The 22,059-nt window shown below is 40.2% G+C and overlaps 1 protein-coding gene across 1 annotated transcript in view; it reads right to left on the bottom strand.

Moving 5' to 3' along the window:
• CFAP52 (cilia and flagella associated protein 52) overlaps window positions 1-21,804 on the bottom strand; it is a 61,549-nt gene extending 39,745 nt beyond the window's left edge. Inside the window, exons 1-6 of the mRNA XM_007952343.1 lie at window positions 21,735-21,804; window positions 7,895-8,094; window positions 7,385-7,521; window positions 2,888-3,016; window positions 2,160-2,259; window positions 1,458-1,574 (exon numbers count right to left, since the gene is read on the bottom strand). Of these exons, the coding sequence (XP_007950534.1) occupies window positions 1,458-1,574; window positions 2,160-2,259; window positions 2,888-3,016; window positions 7,385-7,521; window positions 7,895-8,094; window positions 21,735-21,804 (753 nt within the window). The remainder of the gene's footprint in view (window positions 1-1,457; window positions 1,575-2,159; window positions 2,260-2,887; window positions 3,017-7,384; window positions 7,522-7,894; window positions 8,095-21,734) is intronic.
• Between the last annotated feature and the right edge of the window lie 255 nt (window positions 21,805-22,059).

The raw sequence follows: 22,059 nt of genomic DNA, 5'->3' as shown, positions 1-22,059 counted from the left end.
ACATTAAAAAAAAAATCCACTGCCAGTGAGTCGATTTTGACTCATAGCGACCTCCATTGGGTTTCTGAGGCAGTAAATCCTTATGGAAGTAGATTGCTCAGTCTTCCTTCCGTGGAGTAGCTGGTGGGTTTGAACTGCCAACCTTACGGTTAGCAGTCAAATGCCTGAGGCACTGTGCCACCAGAGCACCTCTCCCACTCCTATATGTCTCCTTAAAAGTTTGAATTAAGTGATTATGTGATTTTAAAAGCTGATATTTTCTTAGATACATGGCACAACATTTCAAGCCTCTTGGGAATATCTGCCAAGTGGAAAAGTATCTAAGCTTAAAACCATCTGTTCTATTATCAGAAAAGACACAGGCAGGTGCAGAATCTAGTAAAAGTCTAGTAGAACAGCCCCTGGAACTTTCTGGGGTGTTGGAAATAACAGCCCCTACTATAGACAGTTATCCTTTGATCAGACCCTTGAATTTGTCCTTTAAGGGGCCATTATTTACTATAGAAAGTTAACCTTCTTTTTTTTGTCATTGTTGTTTAAATACAAATTCCCTCCCTGGACTTTTCATTCACATTGCCAGAAATTCTACAAATATAAGCTATGGGCAATTTCTAGATCTTTCTCATGACTACAACATCAGCTGAGGCTAAAATCTAAGATCTGAGTTATTCGATTAGGAAAAAAAAAACCATATATAGTTTTATAGATCAAATAGCACACTTCTTTTTACCTACAGCAACTGGGCTGCCACAGGGTGGGGGCCAGTTGGTCACAAATCACAAATCCACGGGCCCTGTGCCTTGAAGATGTAGAAAAAGATGTGGTCTGATTCCAACTGAGGACACCGAAACCAGCTGCTGCTGAGTCAGCTCCAACTCATGGCAACCCCACGTGTGTCAGGGGAGAGCTGCACTCCACAGGGTTTCTCAGCGGCTGATTTCTCAGAAGTTGATCACCAAGCCTTTTTACAGAGATGCCTCTGGGTAGATACAAACTGCTAACCTTTCAGTGAGCAGCCAAGTACATTAACACATTGCACCACCCAGGTGTTCTAAGGATACCTAGGAATGCCTCTATGCTGGATATTAACTGAAGGATGAAGGATCAAAGAGCTAGGCAATGTACCTTTTGCAAATTAGAGGAGCTCTGGTGGCACAGTGTCTAACGCATTTGACTATTAACCAGAAGGATGGTGGTTCAAACACCCTGGGCACTCCATGAAAGGAAGACTGGGCAATCTACTGCCATAAAGACTTGCCGCCTCGGAAACATAAAGGGGGTGGCTATGAGTTGGAATCAACTCGATGGCAGTGAGTTTGGCTTTAGTTTTTTGTGTATCACAGAGTTTTTCTTGTTTGTTTTCCCAGATTCTTTCTTAATGAAGTCTATGCTACCTGTGGAGAGAAAATATAACTAGAAGCAGCAGGGCAGACCAGTGCCCAACAGTCTCTACTCACCAGACTGAATTTGTCCTTCAAGGGGCCAGTGTCTGTTAGCAGTTTAGTCTTAGGGTTCATCTTTAGAATGTCTCCAGTTGTGGTGCCCAGGTAGAAAAAGCTATCATCGTCGGACATCTGGGAAGAGCACCATATGTCAGAGCACCCATGGTGAGGGATGGGAGGAGCTTTCCCTGAAACCTTCTGAAGACATACAAGGATGCTCATGACTACTTCTATCTCCTCAGACCCAATGGTGGTGAGAGCAGCATTTAGGGGAGCAGAACCCAGGCCAAACCCAGATCTGAGGAAAGTACTAGATTCCGATTAGCCTGTCCATTTCACTTGAAGTCTGTGTTTGATATTAATATGCACACTCTCGTTCTTTCTCTTTCCTTCCCTCCTTCTCTCCCATCCTTCCTTTTTTTCTGTTAGTAATTACCAGGTAGGTGGAAATTTTATTTTAGTCTTTCTGTGTCCATAGGTTTTAAGTATGGCCCCTTGCCATATGCCCATGTCATCATCCCCCCATCCACAGCTACTGCTACATCAGGACCAAGAAGAGGAAACATTTATATCCCAATGACTCCCAACACACACACACACACAGACACCCACCCCCCCACACACACACCTTAGTCCACACATGCACATTTTGTTCAGTACTGTCAGTCAGAGCTTGTCCCAAGAGTTACTTCAAATAACACTTAAAGTAATGCTTACTGTAGTGCTCATCACTATTCTTTTCATCTGTCCTGTTTGACACTCAGTTGGCCAGATTTTTCTGTTTGGGAGATCCAGTTCCCATACTCGAATTGTCCCACTGGAAAAAGATTTCACAATCAAATGACTGCATATTTGATAACTGTATCATCTCTTCTCTGCTTTCTGTATTCTGAAAGGAAGAGAACTGAACAGTGCCGAGGGCTTGTTACAGCTAAGCGCTCGACCATTGAAGATCTCTCATTTAATGCTCACAGCAATCCTAGGAGGTGGCTTTTACACATAGCTTATATATAACAGAGCAGGGACTGTCTGAACCTGAAGTGCATGCTCTATCCCATAAAATAATTCTGAGTTGGCATTGACTCAGTGACAACAGGTAAATCAAGAGCAGGTGGTAAAAAAAGTTACCCAGTAGGTGAAATCTTTAAAATTGTGCAGATGACTCTGTGAGCATTAATTGGCTATAATGTGTTACCAGCAACAAACATGAACATGAAATGCGCTTCCAGATAAGCATCATTTTTTTTTTTTTTCAGTAAGAAGCACAGGATGTTCGATAACCATATTTAAAATATTTTTAGCAGACAGGATTATGTGACAGTTATGGCATAAGTTATTTTTCCAGGACAAAAGACATGTTTCCCAGATTGTAATGAACTAATGTTTTCTGTACAAGCAATAATTGTGATTTATGAGTTCTGAAAAGGCAGAGCATCGACACGTACTTTCCCGCAGTGACAAACATCTCATCCTGGCATCGGGAGAAGATCACAGTGGTGGCGTTCCCGACATTAAGGCCGGCTGCGGGGCTGCCGCAGATGGCATCTCTCTCGGCTATGCTCCATACCACCACGCTACCAAAATGGAAGATAAAACAGGCTTTAAAAACAAGAAACCACTATTTCAGGGGTTCCAGAAAGGAATAATAATAATAAAAGGAACAAAAAATGTACACTGACCCCCAAGACATCTCCTCAATAACGCTGGATATTAGAAGACAAATGGGTGACACATAAAAATTTTGAAGGGAAATGGTTATGAGGCTAGAATCCAGGGAATCTGTCCATCTAGTTTGATGATAAAGATGTTTTTAGACATGCATGGTGCTAACGTTTATCACCTATCTATTCCATGTAGAATATTTTCTTAGGGAAATATTTCAGCAAAAAAAGAAAAAGAAAAAAGGATTCAGTAAAAAGGATAACATAAGGCAGTGTTCTCAAACTTGAATGTGCATCAGATCCATTTGGAGGGATTGTTAAAACAGACTACAGAGCCCCCACCAGAGTTTCTGATTCAGCAGGTCTAGGTTGGGGCCTAAGAATTTCCTTTTCTAATAAATCCCAGGTAATGCTGATATGAAGGATCTGGAATCACACATTGAGAAGCACTGATTTTGAGTTATATTTCCTCCTTTCTGGGTGCAATCATACAACTTAGAACTAAAGGGAGTAAACCCATTGCCGGCAAGTTGATTCTGACTCATGGCAACCACATGTGCTTCAGAGCAGAACTGTGCTCTGCAGGGTTTTTTTGGCTATAATCTTAGGAAAGAGGTCATCAGGCCTTTCTTCCATGGCATTACTGGGTAAATTCAAACATCCAACCTTTTGGTTAGAGGCTGAGGGCAAACTGTTTATGCCACCCAGGGACCTCCTAAAGTGAATAATGTCTGGGTAATAATACACCCTGGGAGAGAGAGAGAGCTCTGGTGGTGTAGTAGGTAAGGCATTTGGCTGCTAATCAGAAGATCAGCGGTTCAAGGCCACTAGCTGCTCCATGGAGGGAAGATGAGGCAGTCTACTTCTACAAAGATTTACAACCTCGGAAACCCTATGGGGTTGCTATGGGTCAGAACTGACTCTGTGGCAGTGGTTGGTTTTGGTTTTGCAGGGGTGTGTAGTGTTAAACAGCTGAAGCAAAGAATTAAAGGAAAGGAAAGCATATGTTACAAAACTCATTAATGTAAAAACATGCACATTTATATTTCCCAAATTTTCTACATGTAGAATGTATTATCAAGCATAGTCTAAAATCACATTATAACCAAAAAAAGAATTAGAAATAGTTCATTAAGGGTTGGTATAAGAACCACACACACTTAATTTTCTTTTATAGTGGGAAATTGATAGATAGTATCTAAAGTGGAAAAAATGAGAGACAAATAACTTACACAGTTATAATGATAATCACACAATGAACTGAAAAAGACTGTTAAAACCAGGTGCCTAATATCTAAGAGAAATAACACATATGTTCACAAAATCGTGTGTGTGAATGTTCCTAGGAGCATTATTCATGATAGCCAGAAAGTGGAAACAACCCAATGTTCATCAACAGATGAATGGCTGAACAAAATGTGTATCCATACAATAGAATTTTATTCAGCTGGAAGAGGAATGAAGTACTGATTCATGCTATATAACATGAATGAACTTTGAAAAGTTATGCTATGTGAAAAAAATCAGACACGAAAGACTATATATTACATGATTCCATTTATATGAAATGTTCACAATAGAGAAATTCGTAGAGACAGAAAGTGCATCAGTGGCTGCCTGGGGCAGGAGTAGGGTTGGGAGGGAGTGAGGGGGAATGGGGAATGACAGCTAATGGACACCAGGTTTCTTTTTGGAGTGTTGAGAATGTTCTAAAACTGACTGTGGTGATGGTTGAGCAACTCTGTGGATATACTGAAAACCATTCAATGGTACACCTTAAACAGGGGAATTTTATGGTATGTGAAATATTTCTCAATAAAGATGTAACCAAAAAAATAAAAAATAAGCCCTCTAAATCCAAGTGTTTCTGGAGAGTGGAACTCCTCGTGTTTGGAGGGAAGACATGTGGGGTGGCATTAGGAGACTTAACACTTTTGAATTTTGGAATTTGCTGCAGAGTAAGACCAAACAGCTTCTTTATAAACCACAGACAGGTATAACTTACATTTTTCAAGAATAATTTTAAAATTTAAAAATAAATAAAGACACCGACATTGAGAGTTGGTAAAATTAATTCCAGCACATCCAATCCATATAATGGGATGCTATGAGTCATTGCAAAGAATGCAGTGTAAGTCTACATGCATACCCATAGAAGCTGTCTTTGGTACAAAATTAATTAAAAAGCAGGTTACATTTTAAGCTGGATATATGATAACATTAAGACAAAAACAGGTACAAAAATAGGTTATAATATATTTAAATACACACACACACACATACACATATGAACACGCAAACAGTTCCCAGTGTTCCTTCTGTTCCTCTCTTTTGTATAGAATCCAGATGGTTTGGGGAGAATGGATCCCTTCCACAGATTTAGGGTTGACCCCTGATTATCCAAAATGATTCTGCATAAGCTCATCCTCTTCACCAGTGTATTCAGGGATGCATATATTGAATTTTCCTAGTACAGCAAGGTTTCTTTTTCTTTCTTTCTTTAGGCTTCTCGACATTCCTCAAATTTTCTGCAGTTTAAATAGCCTAAAATCAAGCTTAAAATTGAGAGGAGATGAATAGTTTTGCAAATTAACTGTGTTAGGGTCCATTTATCTCCCACAAGGCCCAGCCTTGGCATCTTTATCAATTTATAGGGGTGAAATGGGCCAATGGCTAAGCTCCAAGAATCTCGGGGGTAGAACCCAGGCATCAGTAGTTTTCAAAGTTCCCAGGGTGATTCCAATGTGTAGCCAAGGTTGCAAATAACTCTTTTAAGTTGAGCTAAGATTATTAATAGCATGTTACTAGAAGATTTCTGGGTATATTTCTCATTCAAAACAGTCTAATAGGGAACAAAAAAAGACCAAAGTCACTGCCACCAAGTTGATTCCAACTCATAGTGACCCCCTTTTGGGTTTCCCTGGCAGTAAATCTTGACGGAAGTAGATTGCCCAGTCTTCCTTCACGGAGAGGCTGGTGGGTTTGAACTGTCAACCTTCCGGTTAGCAGTCAAATCCCTTAGGCACTACACCACCAGAGTCAAATAGGGATGGCTCAGGGAAAATGTGACTATCTAGATGCAAAAGAATAATTCTATTAAAGGAGAAAATCTTAGGAAAATTTTGTTGACTTACTGTATATTAAGGGAACTCAACTCAGTCACTGTTAATGAGTTGATTCTGACTCATAGCTACCCCCATTGGGTTTCCAAGGCTTTAAATCTTTATGGAAACAGACTACTTCATCTTTCTTTGGTGGAGTGGCTGGTGGGTTTGAACCACCAACCTTTTGGTTAGCAGCCAAAATGCCTTCATCACACCAACACCAGGAGTCCTTATACATTAAGAGAAGAACTGTCAATACATATAAATATAAATGTAAATACATGATGTATACATAAATGTATAAATATAAAGTTTCTTCTAAATAAACCTATGACACTCAAATAAGAAAATACATGTAAAAGTGCACCAAAGTATTAAAACCTACACACACCTCAGTGCTATTTTTCTTTAGACTAATGTTCCATTAACATTTACTTAGGGATATGTACTACATTGATTGTTCTCCCCAATAAAAGGCTTTTAAATACACATTCCCCCCTGCCCCATTTTCATGTGTATGTGTTATTTGCCTACCAGATTGGACTTCTGAGTTCACTGAGGCAAAGACCATGTCTTGGTGAGGAAAATTTAAAATATCACCTGTGGACATCTGTCACCACTAGAATTTGTATCCCAGCTCTGCTCTGTCCTAGCTGGTGACTTTGTTTCCTCATCTGTCATGTGGCATCAACAGCTCCCAACTCACAGAGTTGCTATGAGGCTTAAATGAGATAATTCGGTTAAAGTGTTCAGCACACACTTGCTGCATTGTAAGTGCTCAATTTCTTTCTTTTTAAATTAGCTGTTGTCTATGAAGACAACAGATAAGAGTGTCTGTAATGATAATGATGCTGTCTCTCTTTGACTGCAACGGTTCTCGAATTTTGTTACACATTAGAATGACCTGTGAAGATTTTAAACTCTGCAAGCCCAGACCAAACTCCAGACCAATTAAATCAGACTCTCTGAAGGTGGGAACCAGGCTTTCCAGTTCACTTCAACGGGTGGCTAGGATTGAGAAGCACTGTTCTTTGGCATTTTCCTCACAGGTTTTACACACAACAGACACTCAAAAATAGACTGGCCGACACAGAATGTTAGATGAGAGAGTGTACTTGACATTGACCTGTGAAAGACACACCTGGTGGAAGACCAGTGACTTTGTTTAGTTCATTACCTTCCGTCATCTGGGCCTCCCAGTGACACCAAATACAAATCATTTGGTGAAAAGGCCAGAGCTTCGATTTTGCCCTTGTGAAGCGACAGCCGAGCAAGCAGCTCCCTTTTCTTATAATCCCACAAAATGATATCTGCCTGTGGAGAAAAATACACCGTCAGAAACACAGACAGGGTTTAAAGGATATGAGAAAACAGCTACTCCTTTGGGTGGGAAAGGAATCAGTAATAGTCACTTCTCAAGAAATTAGATCACACTCTCCACACGATAGAAAAAAAATGGAAACACTTTTTAGTGACTTTTGCTCCTGAGGATCATCAGTCATAAACCACAACATCTGTTATAAAAATTCAGACGAATTTGCTCCCAGACTGATAGAATGAAATGAAGAAAAGTCAAGGGTACAAAGAAGGAAGTGGAGAAGCACATGGCCACATAGAGTTAACAACTTGAAGTGGGGCGGTATTTCCATGGAGGCTCCTCTAAACGATTTATTTTCAGTTTATTCACCTTAAAGCCCATGAAGGTGACTTGTCCGGAGGCAATGTAAACTCCACTCTTGGAGATGGTCACACAGGAGACATTGTTACCGTGGCCATGTAGGAAATTCTGTTCATTAGTATTTATTGATTGAATGAGGACTGTGCAACCCAAAGGGTAAATCAGATGCTCCTGGTCAGGATGGCATTTCAGACCACCAGGTACATGGCCTGAAAGAGAGAAGATAAAAAGATCATCATCATCAGTGTAGAGGTGGCTGGTACTTGCTTACTTCAATATCAAAAAGAAAGGTTTTGCAATAAGCTTAGTTTAACTAAAAGAAGCTGGAGAAAACAACAACAACAACAACAACAACAACAACAAAGAAGCTGGAGAGTAACAGGTAATTAATTGTATTTTATTGCCAAGCAGGTTAGTATAGGACGCTGTTGTTATGTGCTTGTCAAGTCAGCTACTAACTCCATGCATAAAAGAATGAAATGCCATCTCTACAATTGATTGGGGATTGGACCATTGTGATCTCTAGGGTTTTCATTGGCTAATTTTTGGAAGAAGATCACCAGACCTTTCTTTCTAGTCCTCCTAGTCTGGAAGTTCAGGAGCTCTGTGGCATAGTGCCTAAGGCACTTGACTGGTAACCAGAAAGGTGGGGGTTCAAACCCACCAGCCACTCCTCAGAAGGAAGGTTGGCCAATCAACTTCTGTAGTGATACCGCCTTGGAAACCCAAGGAAGGGCTGCTATGAATCAGGTCCAACTCAATGGCACATAACAACAACAACAACAGTCTGGAAGTTCAGCTGAAACCTATTCAGCATCATAAAAACATGTGAGCCTCCAGTGACCGATGGTGGCTGAGCATGAGGTGCGTTGGCCAGGAAGCAAACCTGGGTCTCACGCATGGAAGGTGAGAATTCTACCACTGAACCACCAATATCCCCATATATACTGGTGTAGTAGAGTGCTTCTCAAACTTCAATGTGCATAAAATCCCTACTTGTTATTGTTAGGTGCCACAGAGTCAGTCCCAACTCATAGCAGCTCCATGTACAACAGAACAAAACGTTGCCCAGTCTGTGCCATCTTCACAATCATTGTCATGTTTGAGCTCACTGTTGCAGGCACTGTGACACTCCACTTCATTCTGGGTCCTCCTATATTTCACTGACCTTTTCTTTACCAAGCATGACGTACTCATGCAGAGACTGGCCCCTTTTCACCCTTTATGAACAGAATTTCCTACCTGGCCATGGTAACAATGTCTCCTGCCTGTCCATCTCTAAGAGTGGAGTTTATCTTGCCTCTAGACAAGTAACCTCTGGATAACATGATGCTTTTGATAATATGTCCAAAATACATAAGATGAAGTCTCACAATCTTCACTTCAAAAGAGCATTCTGGCTGTACTTCTTCTGAGACAGATTTGTTCATTCTTCTGACAGTCCATGGTGTATATTCAATATTTTGCCAATACCATAATTCAAAGGCATCAATTCTTCTTTGGTCTTCTTTATTCATTGTCCAGCTTTCCCATGCATATGAGGCGATCAAAAATACCATGCCTTGGGTCAGGCACACCTTAGTCTTCAAAGTGACATTTTGGCTTTTTACCACTTTCAAGAGGTCTTTGGCAGCAGATTTGCCCAAGGCAATATGTCACTTGATTTCTTGACTGATGCTTCCTTGGGCATTGATTGCAGATCCAAGTAAAATGAAATTCTTGACTTCAGTGTTTTCTCCATTTATCATGATGTTGCTTATTGGTCCAGTTGTGAGGATTTTTGTTTTCTTTATGTTCAGCCCTAATCTATACTGAGGGCTGTAGTCTTTGATCTTCATGAGTAAGTGCTTCAAGTTCTCCTCACTTTCAGCAAGCAAGGTTGTGTCATCTGCATATCTGCTTATAATTATGGATAATTGTGAAGAATGGGGATTCTAGAACATTTAATTGTGCTTAAGTAAAACCTGCAGTCATTCAAGCAGAAGAAATATATTGTGTGGTTTAAAATCAGGAAAGGTGAGTGTCAAGGTTGTGTCCTTTCACCATACTTATTCAATCTGTATGCTGAGCAAATAATCTGAGAAGATGGACTATATGAAGAACATGGCATCAGGATTTGAGGAAGACGCATTAACAGCAAATTAGCAAAATCCCTAGAGAATCCTTTTAAAAGGCAGAATCTAAAACTTTCACTCAAATCACAATAAAAATAAAATAAAGGCAGAATCTGATTTCAGGTCTGGAGTGGAGCTTGAGTTTCTGTATCGGTAACAAATGCAACACAATGCCGTTGAGTCAGATCTGAACCCCTCCTTGGGTTTGCCCAACCTTCCTTCCAAGGAGTGGCTGGTGAGTTTGAACCGCCAGCCTTCTGGTTATCAGTCAAATGCCTTAAACACTACTCCACCAGAGCTCCTATCAGTAACAAGCTCCCACATAATGTGATGCTGGTTCATGGACCAAACTTCAGTCAGCAAGGTCCTAGGGCCTATTCTTGCAATCTTAAGAAGCACCAATGCCTTTGACAGCATGTGACTCCAGCACTTCAGGCAGAAGTTTGGTAAAAATAAAAATTTGTTCTCCCACAGTGAGACTGCACTCAGCTCCCTGTCCTTCAGATAGTTGCCAAGAACCACCTTAATGCTTAAAAAGCTCTGTAATAAGTTTTAATATGAAATGGACACAGATTCTCCATTAGTATTCATCTTTGGTCAGAATTTTTTGTTATTTTTGCACATTTATTTTACAATATAAATTTTAAAGTCAGATTGTCTAGTTAAAAAGTCATGTTTATATTTTTATTGGGATGTTATTAAATGTATAGATTAAAGAGAAATGATTTTTTATTAGGATATATTATGGTCCTTTTCCAAAAACAGAGTATATTTTTCCATTAAGTCTCCTTTTATGTCCTCCAGTAGCATTCTCAATTTTTCTTCATAAAGCTCTCACACATTTCTTATTAAATTTATCACTAGGCATTTCTATCTTTTTTGGTTGCTACTTCCTTCCTCATGAAGAGTCATAAATTTATTGTATTGTCTTCTGCTTTTTAAATGAATTCTTTTTTCGTATTTAACTCCCTCTGGAATTAATTTTGGCTCATGGTATAATTCCAGTATGTAAATAGATTTTTTTTTTTCTCAAATGGCTGAATATAGTTATTGCCTAAACCATTCCTTGCACTTTTAATTAGTTTCTTTTTATGAACTAAGTTCTTATTAATACTAAAGTTTGTCTTTTGGGGGCTGTTTCTTTTAAAATATGTATCTAAACCTTTCTTTTTTTCCTAATTTCAGGCTCCTTATAAATAATATGACTATCCATATAGACAAAAGTAAAATTAGATCCCTGCTTCACACTATCCGCAAACAATACATTCCAGGTAAATCAAAGACCTAAATATGAAAAACAAGACTAAATGTATATTACACAGGTGTAGGAAATGACTCCTTAACCATGAGCGTAAAAGAACAAATCATAACAGGAAATGCTGATACATTTTTCTAACTACGTGAAAGTTTAACAGCTTCTTATAAAAAAAAAGAATAAAAAGTAAAACCAAAACCAGGAGAGGATATTTGTGATAAGGGAGCCCTGGTGACACAGTGGCTAAAGCACTTGGCTGCAAACCAAAAGGTCAGTGGTTCCAACCCACCAGGCAGCCTGTGGGAGAAAGATGTGTCATTCTGCTTCTGCACTTGACTGCTAACCAGAAGGCTGGCGGTTCGAACCCACCAGCTACTCCTAGGAAGGAAGGTTGGGCAATCTACTTCCATAGTGATACTGCCTCGGAAACCCAAGGAGGGATCACTATGAGTCGGGTCCGACTCGAGGGCAAATAACAACAACAACAACAACAATATACAAAGAACTTGTAGAAATCAATAAGAAAAACACAAACTGCTTAACAGAAAAATGGGCAAAGAATTTGGGCTGTCATTTTATGATAGAGGAAAATAAAAAGCCAACAAACATAAAAAAAATGTGTCATTTTACAAGTAATCAGGGAAATGGAAATTAAATTCAGAATGAGATACCATTTCACCTGCACCAATTCATACACGTTTTGTTTCATGACCTTGACTGCAATTCCCCACAATGCAATAGCTCTCTTTCCACTTTTTCCCTGTGGTTACCTCTTCCTTGTGTCCTTCTTTCCTATACATTCCTGCCCTCTGAGCTATCTCCCTGTGCAAACACTGCCGTTTAATCTCCCATGGTTGATTGTTCTAAGGAGTGTAACTACCTGGTGTAAATGTTCACCCCATATGCCTGTGTATTGTTTGGCTGGAAGCCATGAGAATGAGTTCAATTCCAGACCTGAACAGTGACTAAGGACCACAGTCTCAGGGGTTTCATCATTACCTATCAGACCAGTGAGCCTTCTTTTTTTTAATTATTTTGAATTTTGTTCCACATTTTTCTCCCACTTTATCTAGGATTTCCTACCCTGATCCCTTTCCAAGTGGTTGACAGTGATAGCTGGGCACCATCTAGTTCTGCTGGTCTCAAGGTCATGTAGTCTGAGGTTCTCATGGTCCACTAGTCCCTTGGACTAATTGTTTCCATGTATCTTTGGTTTTCTTCATTCTTCTTTGTTCTGGATGAGGACTGACCAATTGTTGCATCTTAGATTGTTTGCAAGCTTTTGAGACCCAGTCACTACTCAACGAAGTAGGATGTAGAACACAAAATGGTTAAAGTTTAAAAAGGCTGATGGAAGATTTTCCTTGAAAAACAAACTTGTCCACATTGAGTGTGGCTGAAGATGCACATGTCCTAGGCACAGCCATTCCACTCTTAGGTATATGACCTAGAGAAAGTCTTGCAATTATACCCATGGGCCATGTAAAAAGGTGATCCAAAACCACTGCCACTGAGTTGATTCTGACTCATAGTGACCCTCACTGGGTTTCCAAGGAGGTAAATCTTTATGGAAGTAGATTGCCAGTCTTGCTTCCACAGAGTGGCTAGTGGGTTTGAACCACTACCCTTCTAGTTAGCAGTCAGGTGCCTTATACACCATGCTACCAGAGCTCTTTATAAAGGTGGTTGGTGGAGCATTACTTATAGTAGCAAAAAGTTGGAAAAATGAAGAAATGTTCGCAATCATTAGGCATTAGAGAGATGCAAATCAAAACAGCAGTGAGGTACGGTCTTACCCCAGAACTAAGAGCAAGGTTCAACAAGACAGAAAATAACAAATGCTGGTGAGGACGTGGAGAGACTGGGACTCTGATACACTGCTGGTTGTTGTTGTTGTTGTTATGCGCTGTTGAGTTGGACCCAACTCATAGCAACCCCTCCTTGGGTTTCCAAGGCAGTATCACTATGGAAGTAGATTGCCCAACCTTCCTTCCAAGGAGTGGCTGGTGGGTTTGAACCTCCAGCCTTCTGGTTAGCAGTCAAGTGCTTTAGGCACTACGCTACCAGAGCTCCTTACACTGCTGGTAGGACTGTAACATGATAGAACCATCATGGAAAATGGTAGGATGATTCCTTAAAAAGTTGGAAATAGAAATATCATTTGATCCAGCAATCCCTTTACTAGGTATATATCTTAAAGAAGTGAGAGCCAGGACACAAAGAGATATATGCATAGACATGTTCATCATAGCACTATTCACAATAGCAAAGAAGTGAAAACAACGTAAGTTCTCATCAACAGAAGAATGGATAACTAAACTATGGTACATACATGAAATGGAATGCTATGCAACACTAAAGAATAATATAGAGTCCATGAAACATTTCACAACATGGACGAACTTGGAGGACATTATGCTGAGTGAAATAAGTCAATTATAGAAGGACAAATATTGGAAAATAGTGGACTAATACTATTGTATTAGTCCACTACTGTAAAAAGTCAAGGAAAGATTTACATATGGACAGAAAATTTCTTTGTTGTTTACTAGGTATGGGAGGGGAGGGGAGAGAGAGAAAAAATAAAAGGTTGGAAACAAACTAAATGCCCATCAATAGGGAGTAGATAACTGTTGGTATGTTCACATATGAGAAGACAGTTGTGGGGTTAAAATAAATGATTTGAAACAACATGAGTCCTGAGAAGCAACAATTGATCTCTCCTCCTCAGGAGCACAGAAGTGAAGAAAATCAAAGACGCATTGAAACAGCTAGTCCAAGTGACTAGTGGACCATGAGAACCTCAGCCTACATGACCCTGAGACCAGAAGAACTAGATTGTGCAAAGTACCACTGTTAACCATTTGGAAAGGGCTCAAAATTGGAGATCCTGGATAGAGTGGGAGAAAAATGTGGAACAAAACTCAAAATTATAAAAATAACCAGGATTACTGGCCTGATAGAGATTGGTGAAACCCCCTAGAGTATGTCCCCTACTTACCTTTTGGGTCTGGAATTAAACTTTCTCCTGTGGCTTAAGTTCCAGCCAAACCATAGACAGGCCCACCAGGTGAACAATTACACCAGGTAGGTACACTCCTTAGAGCAATCAATCATGGGAGATCAGAAGGGCAGTGTTTACGTAGGGAGATAGCTCAGAGGACAGGAATGCATGGAAAAGGGTACCTGGAAAGGTAATCACAGTAAGAAAATAGGAAGAGAGCTATTACATTGTGGGGGTTGCAATCAATGAAACACAATGTGTAGGAACTGTTGAATGGAAAACAAATTTGCTCTGTGAACTTTCACCCAAATCACAATGAAAAATCAACCAATCAATCAATCAGCATGAGTCAACATAGATAGACTTCCCAAATAATTCTGGATGAAAAAATACAGATTTTATAATGTGCACAGCATAATACGATTTATGTAAAATTCTAAACATGGAAATTTATACTGTAAATTGTTTACATATAATTTATACAGCATAGTATATTTAATGTTACATATACATGTAGTAAATCAATTTCCTCCCAGTGGACATTTGGGTTATTTTCTTCAGCACAAGGGCTATTCCACACAAAACATCAGTGTCTTCACTGTACATACTTTTTCAAAAACTTGAGTAAGTGAATTGAGTTCTTGAAAACAGAAAGATTATCCTCATTAAAAATTGCTGTACTATAAAACTATCCATCAAAAATGTAAAATTTATATTCCTGGCTATAGTAATTGAGAATCATTTCTTATTGTCATTTTACTTTGTATTACTCATATTTTTTGCCTTTGCCAACCTCAAAAGTAAAATGTATGCAATTATTTTAATTAGCATTTTGAGCTAGCAGCCATTTGTATTGATTTCCTAGAGTTGCCGTAACAAATTAACTACAAGCTAGATGATTTAACACAACTGAAATGTAGTCTCTCCAAGTTCTGGAGGCTTCAAGTCTGAAATCAAGGTGGTGGCAAGGCGTGTCCCTCTGAAGGCTCAAGGGGAGAATTCTTCCCTGCCTCTTCTAGCTTCTAGTGGTTGGAGCAATCCTTGGTATTCCTTCGCTCGTAGATGCATCACTGCAATGTCTGCCTGTCTTCACATGGCCATCTTCCCTGTGTATCTAAGCTTCCTTTTTCTTAGCAGAACATCAGTCATGGGATTACATCCTACCTGAACCCAGGATGACCTTCTTTTAACTTGATTACATCTGCAAAGATCCTATCTCCAAATGAATTTACATTCACAGGTTCTGGGTGGACATGATTTTTTGGGGGACAGAATTCAACCACGTACACCATTTATATTTATTTATTTGTCCATTAACTATTTCAGGGGTTGGTAACCTTTTTCTGTAAAGGGCCAGACAGTGAAGGGCCATCTCTGTTGCAACTACAGGTAATCCCTGATTTACGACGACTCTCATTCCATTGCCTCCATTGTAAGTCAGTTCTGATGTCAGTCAAATACCTCTTCTCCCCACCCCCAGGTGTTCTTTACTATTGCTTTTTTGTTGTCAGTATCTTTATAAATACAATCTTTGTCTTTGGAGGTTGGAAATGTTGCATATAAACTTACAGATGTATTTTAAATATGTACACACATACATAACAAAATGCACAAATTGTAAAAATTTACTCTAAGGATAAAGCTGAGTTGGACAACATTGGTATTTTGTCAGTTACAGTAACAACTCCGCTTGTGGAAGGCTCTGGATCATCTAGATTATCCCTGGGAATGAGGATAGCATTGCTAGCTAGAAAATTAATGAAAACGGTCTGTATGGTCCTTTTCTTTTTTTCTTCATATATTTCATGGTAACATCTCATGTTCCTGAATCTGCCTATCAACTTCAGCAAAGTGATCAGTGTTCGGGTCCATGTTTTCAAGCAATTGAAGCCCCTGATTTAGTTTAGAAAAAATTTTAGCTAATCCTTTTTTACTATAAATTTTTTTTTTGACAACTTCTCTCCCCCCTCTTCTTCATTCTTTCTTTCTTCTTCAGCATTTCTTTCCTCTTCACAATCCATTAATCCTGATCTGTCAATTTCCCTTCTTGACGATCTATGAACTGTTCCACTTTGGTGATATCGACTTCTAAGTTCAGCATTCTTGCCACGTGTACGATTTTTCCACCAGTCTCATCCATCACATTATCCTGATCAAATGCTTGGAGCGTGTTCACATAGCTCAACAATGTTTTCCAACCCTCTGCATGCATTTTTCTATAACTTTTGCTCCCCTCCCCCCTAAAAAAACAGACGCCTATTGGGCTTCCGAGGCAGTAAATCTTTAGGAAGTAGGTTGTCCTGTCTTCCTTCTGTGGAGTGGCTGGTGGGTTTGAACCACCAACCTTCTGGTTAGCAGTCAAATGCCTTAGGCACTACGTCACCAGAGCGCTTCCCAAGAAGACGCATTTTTCTAGATACACTGAAGAATATTACAGTAAAGTCAGTATCAGTGTCGTGACAATGAAGTTGGAGTTATAACAGCTGTTGGGTGTGTGTACAGTTTAATTGTATGTCATTAGAGTTGAACATTGCCCAGCTATATATCTGTTATGACTCCTTACATCAACACCAACACTGACTTCATTGTACACCAGGCCACAGCCTGCCACATGGCATGCATGCATGGCAGTGTTTTGAACAGTAAATCGTAATTACTAATGATAAGATGTACAAAAAAAAGACCAAAAAACCAAAAAAACCAAACTCACTGCCGTGGAGTCGGATCTGACTCATAGCAACCCCTCCTTGGGTTTCTGAGGCAAGATCACTATGGAAGTAGATTGCCCAATCTTCCTTCCAAGGAGTGGCTGGTGGGTTTGAACCTCCAGCCTTTTGGTTAGCAGTCAATGCGTTAAGCACTATACCACCAGAGCTCCCATAAATGGAGTTCATCACAACTTGAATATGTTGTAAGCTGGAGACTACCTATTCTCAATGTTGCTGTTATAGCATGCAATCAGCCATAAACAATAAACAAACAAATTGACATGGCTCTGTTTCAATAAAACTTTATTTACAAAAACAGGCAGTAGTCCAGATTTGGCTGACACGCTGTAGTATGCAGACCCCTGATATACTGGCTATTTCCCTTTCTAATTTGTAAGAGCTCTTTATATAATAGGAAATTCTTGGGCTATTTATTCCAGTCAATTGATGAGTGTAAATATTCTTGTGCTAATACCAAACTTTTAATAACTACAGTTTTAGCAAATGTTTTCATGTTCAACACAAATATTTGATTTGTTTAAATAATGAATGCCTATAGAAATACTCAGGAGCTCTGGTAGCATAGTGGCTAAAGCACTTGACTGTTAACCAGAAGGCTGGCAGTTCAAACCCACCAGCCACTCCTCAGAAGGAAGGCTGGGCAATCCTACTTCCGTAGTGATACTGCTTCGGAAACCCAAGGAGGGGTCGCTATGAGTCGGGGCCAACTTGACGGCACACAACAACAACAACAACAACATAGAAATACTCAGTGCTGCTGTAACACCAATAGTACAAGTGAGTGGCTTTAAAGAAAGAAATTTAGTTTCTTAGTTCTGGTGGCTAAAAGTTCAAATCAGGGAGTCCTTCCTTGTCTCTAGCCTCAGGCATTGCTTGGTTTCTTGGTGATTTTGGCTTGTAGCTGATCTTCATGTGGCATCTATTTTTTCCTTTGTGTTCATGCCTCGTGGTGCCCTGGTGGGAAAGTGGTTAAGTGCTTGACTGCTAATCAAAAGGTCAGAGGTTCAAACACACCAACTGCTCTGTGAGAGAAAGATTAGGCAGTCTGCTTCCATAAAAAGATTACAGCCTTGGAAACCATATGAGGCTATCCTACCCAGTCCTGTAAGTCACTATGAATGGTACAAATGGTTTGGGATGACTACCAACTCAAAGGTTGCCTGTCTAACCCTACCAAGTGTCTCTACAGAAGAAAGGCCTGGTTACCAGCCCAAGAAAACTCTATGGAGCACTGTTCCACTCTGATACACAGGTGTCACCATGAGTTGGAATCAACTCAATGGTAAAGGTAGTTCTACCTCCAGGCTGACTTTCCTTTGTTATCCTGACAGTCTCTGACCCTGAAGCCAAACAGCCTTTTGCCATTGTTTAACCAGTCCCCACACTTTGCACCCTTCCTCCTTTGCTCATCCTCCCCTTGCTTCCTGGAATATTCTGCCCCTCAATCTTTACCCATTGACTCATACCCAATTTTACAGGCTGCTTGAATTAACCCTTCCTCGATCTCTCTTGAGCCTAACATAGAATCTTTCTGCCAGTTCTCATAAAGCTTTGCCTATTCTCCTTTATGAGTGGTAGTATAGCCATGGAGTCTCTTGGTGGTGCAAATGCTTAACATATGCACTACTAACTAAAAGGCTGGTGGTTCAAGTCCACCCAAATGCTGTAGAAGAAAGACCTGTTAGTCTACTTCTGAAAAATCAGTCATTGAAAACCCTATGGAGCACGAGTCAACTCTGACACACATGGGGCTTACATGAATTAGAATCAACTCACTGAGAAATGGTTTAGAATGTTAAGTTTTGTCTTCTTTCACTGAAGACAAAATTGCAAAAAACCTCAGAAGGCTCCCTTGTGGGCCCCTCCCCCATGTACATCTCCCTTTCAAAGGTATTCATGGTTCTAACTTTTATTCCTGTAGATTAATTTTCCTTGTTTTAGAACTTCATACGGAAGGAATCACTGTGTCTGGCTTTTTCACTCAATGTTATGTTTGTGAGATTCAACCATGTTGTTGCATGTAGTAGTTGTTCATTCTTTTTTATTACGGTATAAATCCATTGTGTGGATATATCTGTTTATTTATCCTTTCTATTTTTGATGGGTATTTTGGCTGTTTACATATTTTTTTGGCTATTACAAATAGTGCTACTATAAATATTCCTGTGTGTTTTCTCTGCCTATATATACACATTTCTGTTGTGTACATGATACAGCATTTGGAAGATACATCAAAAGTCTAACATGTACTCAGATTTTATCCTAAGAAGAAGAGTTACAAAGGCAAAAGATTTAGCTAGGAAGATGTTGTTCGTAGCATGTAAAAATAAATGCAAAAAATGTAAATTATGCTAAATTCTTAATAACAGGATATTGCTTTGATACTTATAGCATACCTATATAATGGAATATTATATTAAAAACACTATATTAAAAATAAGGAGCTCTGGTGGCATAGTGCCTAAGGCATTTGACTGCTAACCAGAAGGCTGGCAGTTCAAACCTACCAGCCAGTCCTCGGAAGGAAGACTGGGCAATCTACTTCTGTACTGATACTGCCTTGGAAACCCAAGGAGAGGTCGCTATGAGTTGGATCCGACTTGATGGCAGTGAGTATATTAAAAATATGGCGAAGAATATATTTGTTGCTAAGGAAAAATCTGCATGGCATACTATTAAGTGGAAGAAGATCTGGTTACAAGAGAAATATATACAGCATGAATCTACTTTTATTTAAAAACATATTTATTTGTAAGTGTATAGATGAACAGATCACACCAAAAGTTTACCAGAGTTATCTTTAGGAAGAGTAATGACGGTTGATTTTTCTGTTTGTTTCACTGTATTTTTCCAATTTTCTAAACTCATCTTCCTAAGGAAGATTATGGATTTATCCCTGAATCCTCACACATTGCATACTATTTGACATATCATATTTCTCAATAAATGTATGTTTGCCCACATGAAGGAAAAGCTATGATCATGAAACCAAGAAAGTAAAAAACAATTCAATCAATTCAAGCCATTTCTAAAAAGCAAAGATAATTTGTAAAGGCCGTAAAAGACAATGGGATGCAAATGATCATATGGTTACTCTTAGAGCATGAATTCCATCACAGAGCTGTTTATGTGAGGATCTATACTGGTTCACTAGTGCCTTTTGCACTCACTGCTGGCCACTCACTACGTTTACAGCTCTAAAGTTGGGCCAAAATTCGTGTATACTGAGTGCCCACTTTTTATCAGAGACAAAGTAAAATGAAGATAAGAGTCAAGAGTCAAGTTCCAGAATGTGCTTAAAGCATTAAAAAGGCATTGGTTGTTCTGCATCCCACATTATCACAGTTTTAAAGCTTTCAGGCATCTCAATGCTTTCTTCAAAAAAGAAGATTTTGCTTTTTCTAAAGTATAATCCATTGCTTTTTCTATCCCTCAATCCACTCCCTGAAAAAACAACTCCACAGCATTTTCCTGCCTTTATGTTCTAAGCAATTCAAAATCCAACTGTTGCTGTCCAGTGGTTTGTGACTCATAGTGACCCTACAGGACAGAGTAGAACTGTCCCATAGCATTTCCAAGGCTGTGATCATTACAGAGAGGAGGCCTGATGGTGCAGTGGTTATGTGCTCAGTGGCTAACCAAAAAGTCCACCGCCTGCACCCTACTAGCTACTACATGAAAGAAAGACGTGGCAATCTGTTTTGGTACAGATTTCCAGCCTTGGAAACCCTCCAGGGGCCTTTCCACTCTGTCCTATAGGGTCACTATGAGTAGGAATCGTCTTGATGGCAGTGGGTTTTGGGTTTATTTAATCTTTATGGAAGCAGACTGCCACATCCTTCTCCTGCCAAGCGGGCCTGATGAGTTTGAACCCACCTTTCCATTAGCAGCCAACCCTTTAACCACTGCACCACTGGGGCTCCTTATTCAAAACAAATAAAAATAAAACAGAACTCACTGCCATCGAGTCGATTCTGACTCATAGTGAGCCCCATTGCGTTTCCAAGGTGGTAAATCTTTATGGAAGTAGATTGCCCCATCTTCCTTCTCTGGAGTGGCTGGTGGGTTTGAACTGCTGACCTTCTGGTCAGCAGCCAAATGCCTTATCCACTACACCACCAGAGCTCCTTTCAAAACAAATAGGCAGTCATAAATAAGATTTGAACAGAGTGACAAGGCCTCTTCTGACCAAAACATCTCTTACCTCCAGCTCCCCGTGGATCCCCTCCATTTCTACAGTGTCCTGAAATCCTTCTCTTGAGTTAGAGGACCAAGATCATCCTCTAAAGAGGTTGCTCCGACACACACCCCTACCAACCCTTTCTCATTAGTACATCAGCCGGGATTGTAGAAAAGAATTGTTAGTTGATCTTAGGAGCCAACACAGACAGCGTGGGGTGATTACCAACGGACAGGGGCTTTGAGGGCTGCGTGGGGCTTAGAGCCAGGGAGGGCTGACCTAGTAGGAGAAGGCCAGAGCCAACCCCCACCCTCTTACTCATCTTCCCACCAGAGAGGTATTTAGTTCCTTTTAGATGCTACAGGGTGTCCGAGCTAAGAGCGAGGAAGTGACTCTCCAAGGCCTTTGGATGCGAGAGCCCAGGCTGGGCCTCTGACCAGGGTTTTTGCCAATGACGCTGCCCCCACTCCCCACCCCAGGCACCGCCTGGTGTCTCACTGTCCCTGTTTGCACTACACCTCCCCGGGGTTCCTAAACTACACAGCACATAGATATTTGAGGCCTCACCATTGAAGCCGATCACCGCCTCAAGCTCCAGCTCGGCCACGTCAGCCTCGGGCGAAGTTTGGGTATCCATCGCCAGACAACACCGCTCACTCTCCTCTCAGGCACCTAGCCAGTGTAGCGTCTTCTGGTCGTTATAGTAACGGACGCGCGCATGCGCACCAGATCAACACTCTTGCTGAAAACTAGGTAGCCGAGCTCCAGGTCTCGCTCTATGACACTTGCAAACGGAGGGCTACTTCTTTCTATTTTTCAGGAAATTTAGCAGTGACTAAATGCACAGAACCGGCACTCTCTCATTACCTAGAGTCTGTGACAGTCTTGGTAA

Source organism: Orycteropus afer, unplaced genomic scaffold (genome assembly GCF_000298275.1).
Source record: "Orycteropus afer afer isolate SDZICR_OR568_19922 unplaced genomic scaffold, OryAfe1.0 scaffold00330, whole genome shotgun sequence".
NCBI lineage: Eukaryota > Metazoa > Chordata > Mammalia > Tubulidentata > Orycteropodidae > Orycteropus > Orycteropus afer.
Note: the sequence above shows the minus strand (reverse complement) of the source record. Positions and strands in the feature narration are given on the sequence as shown.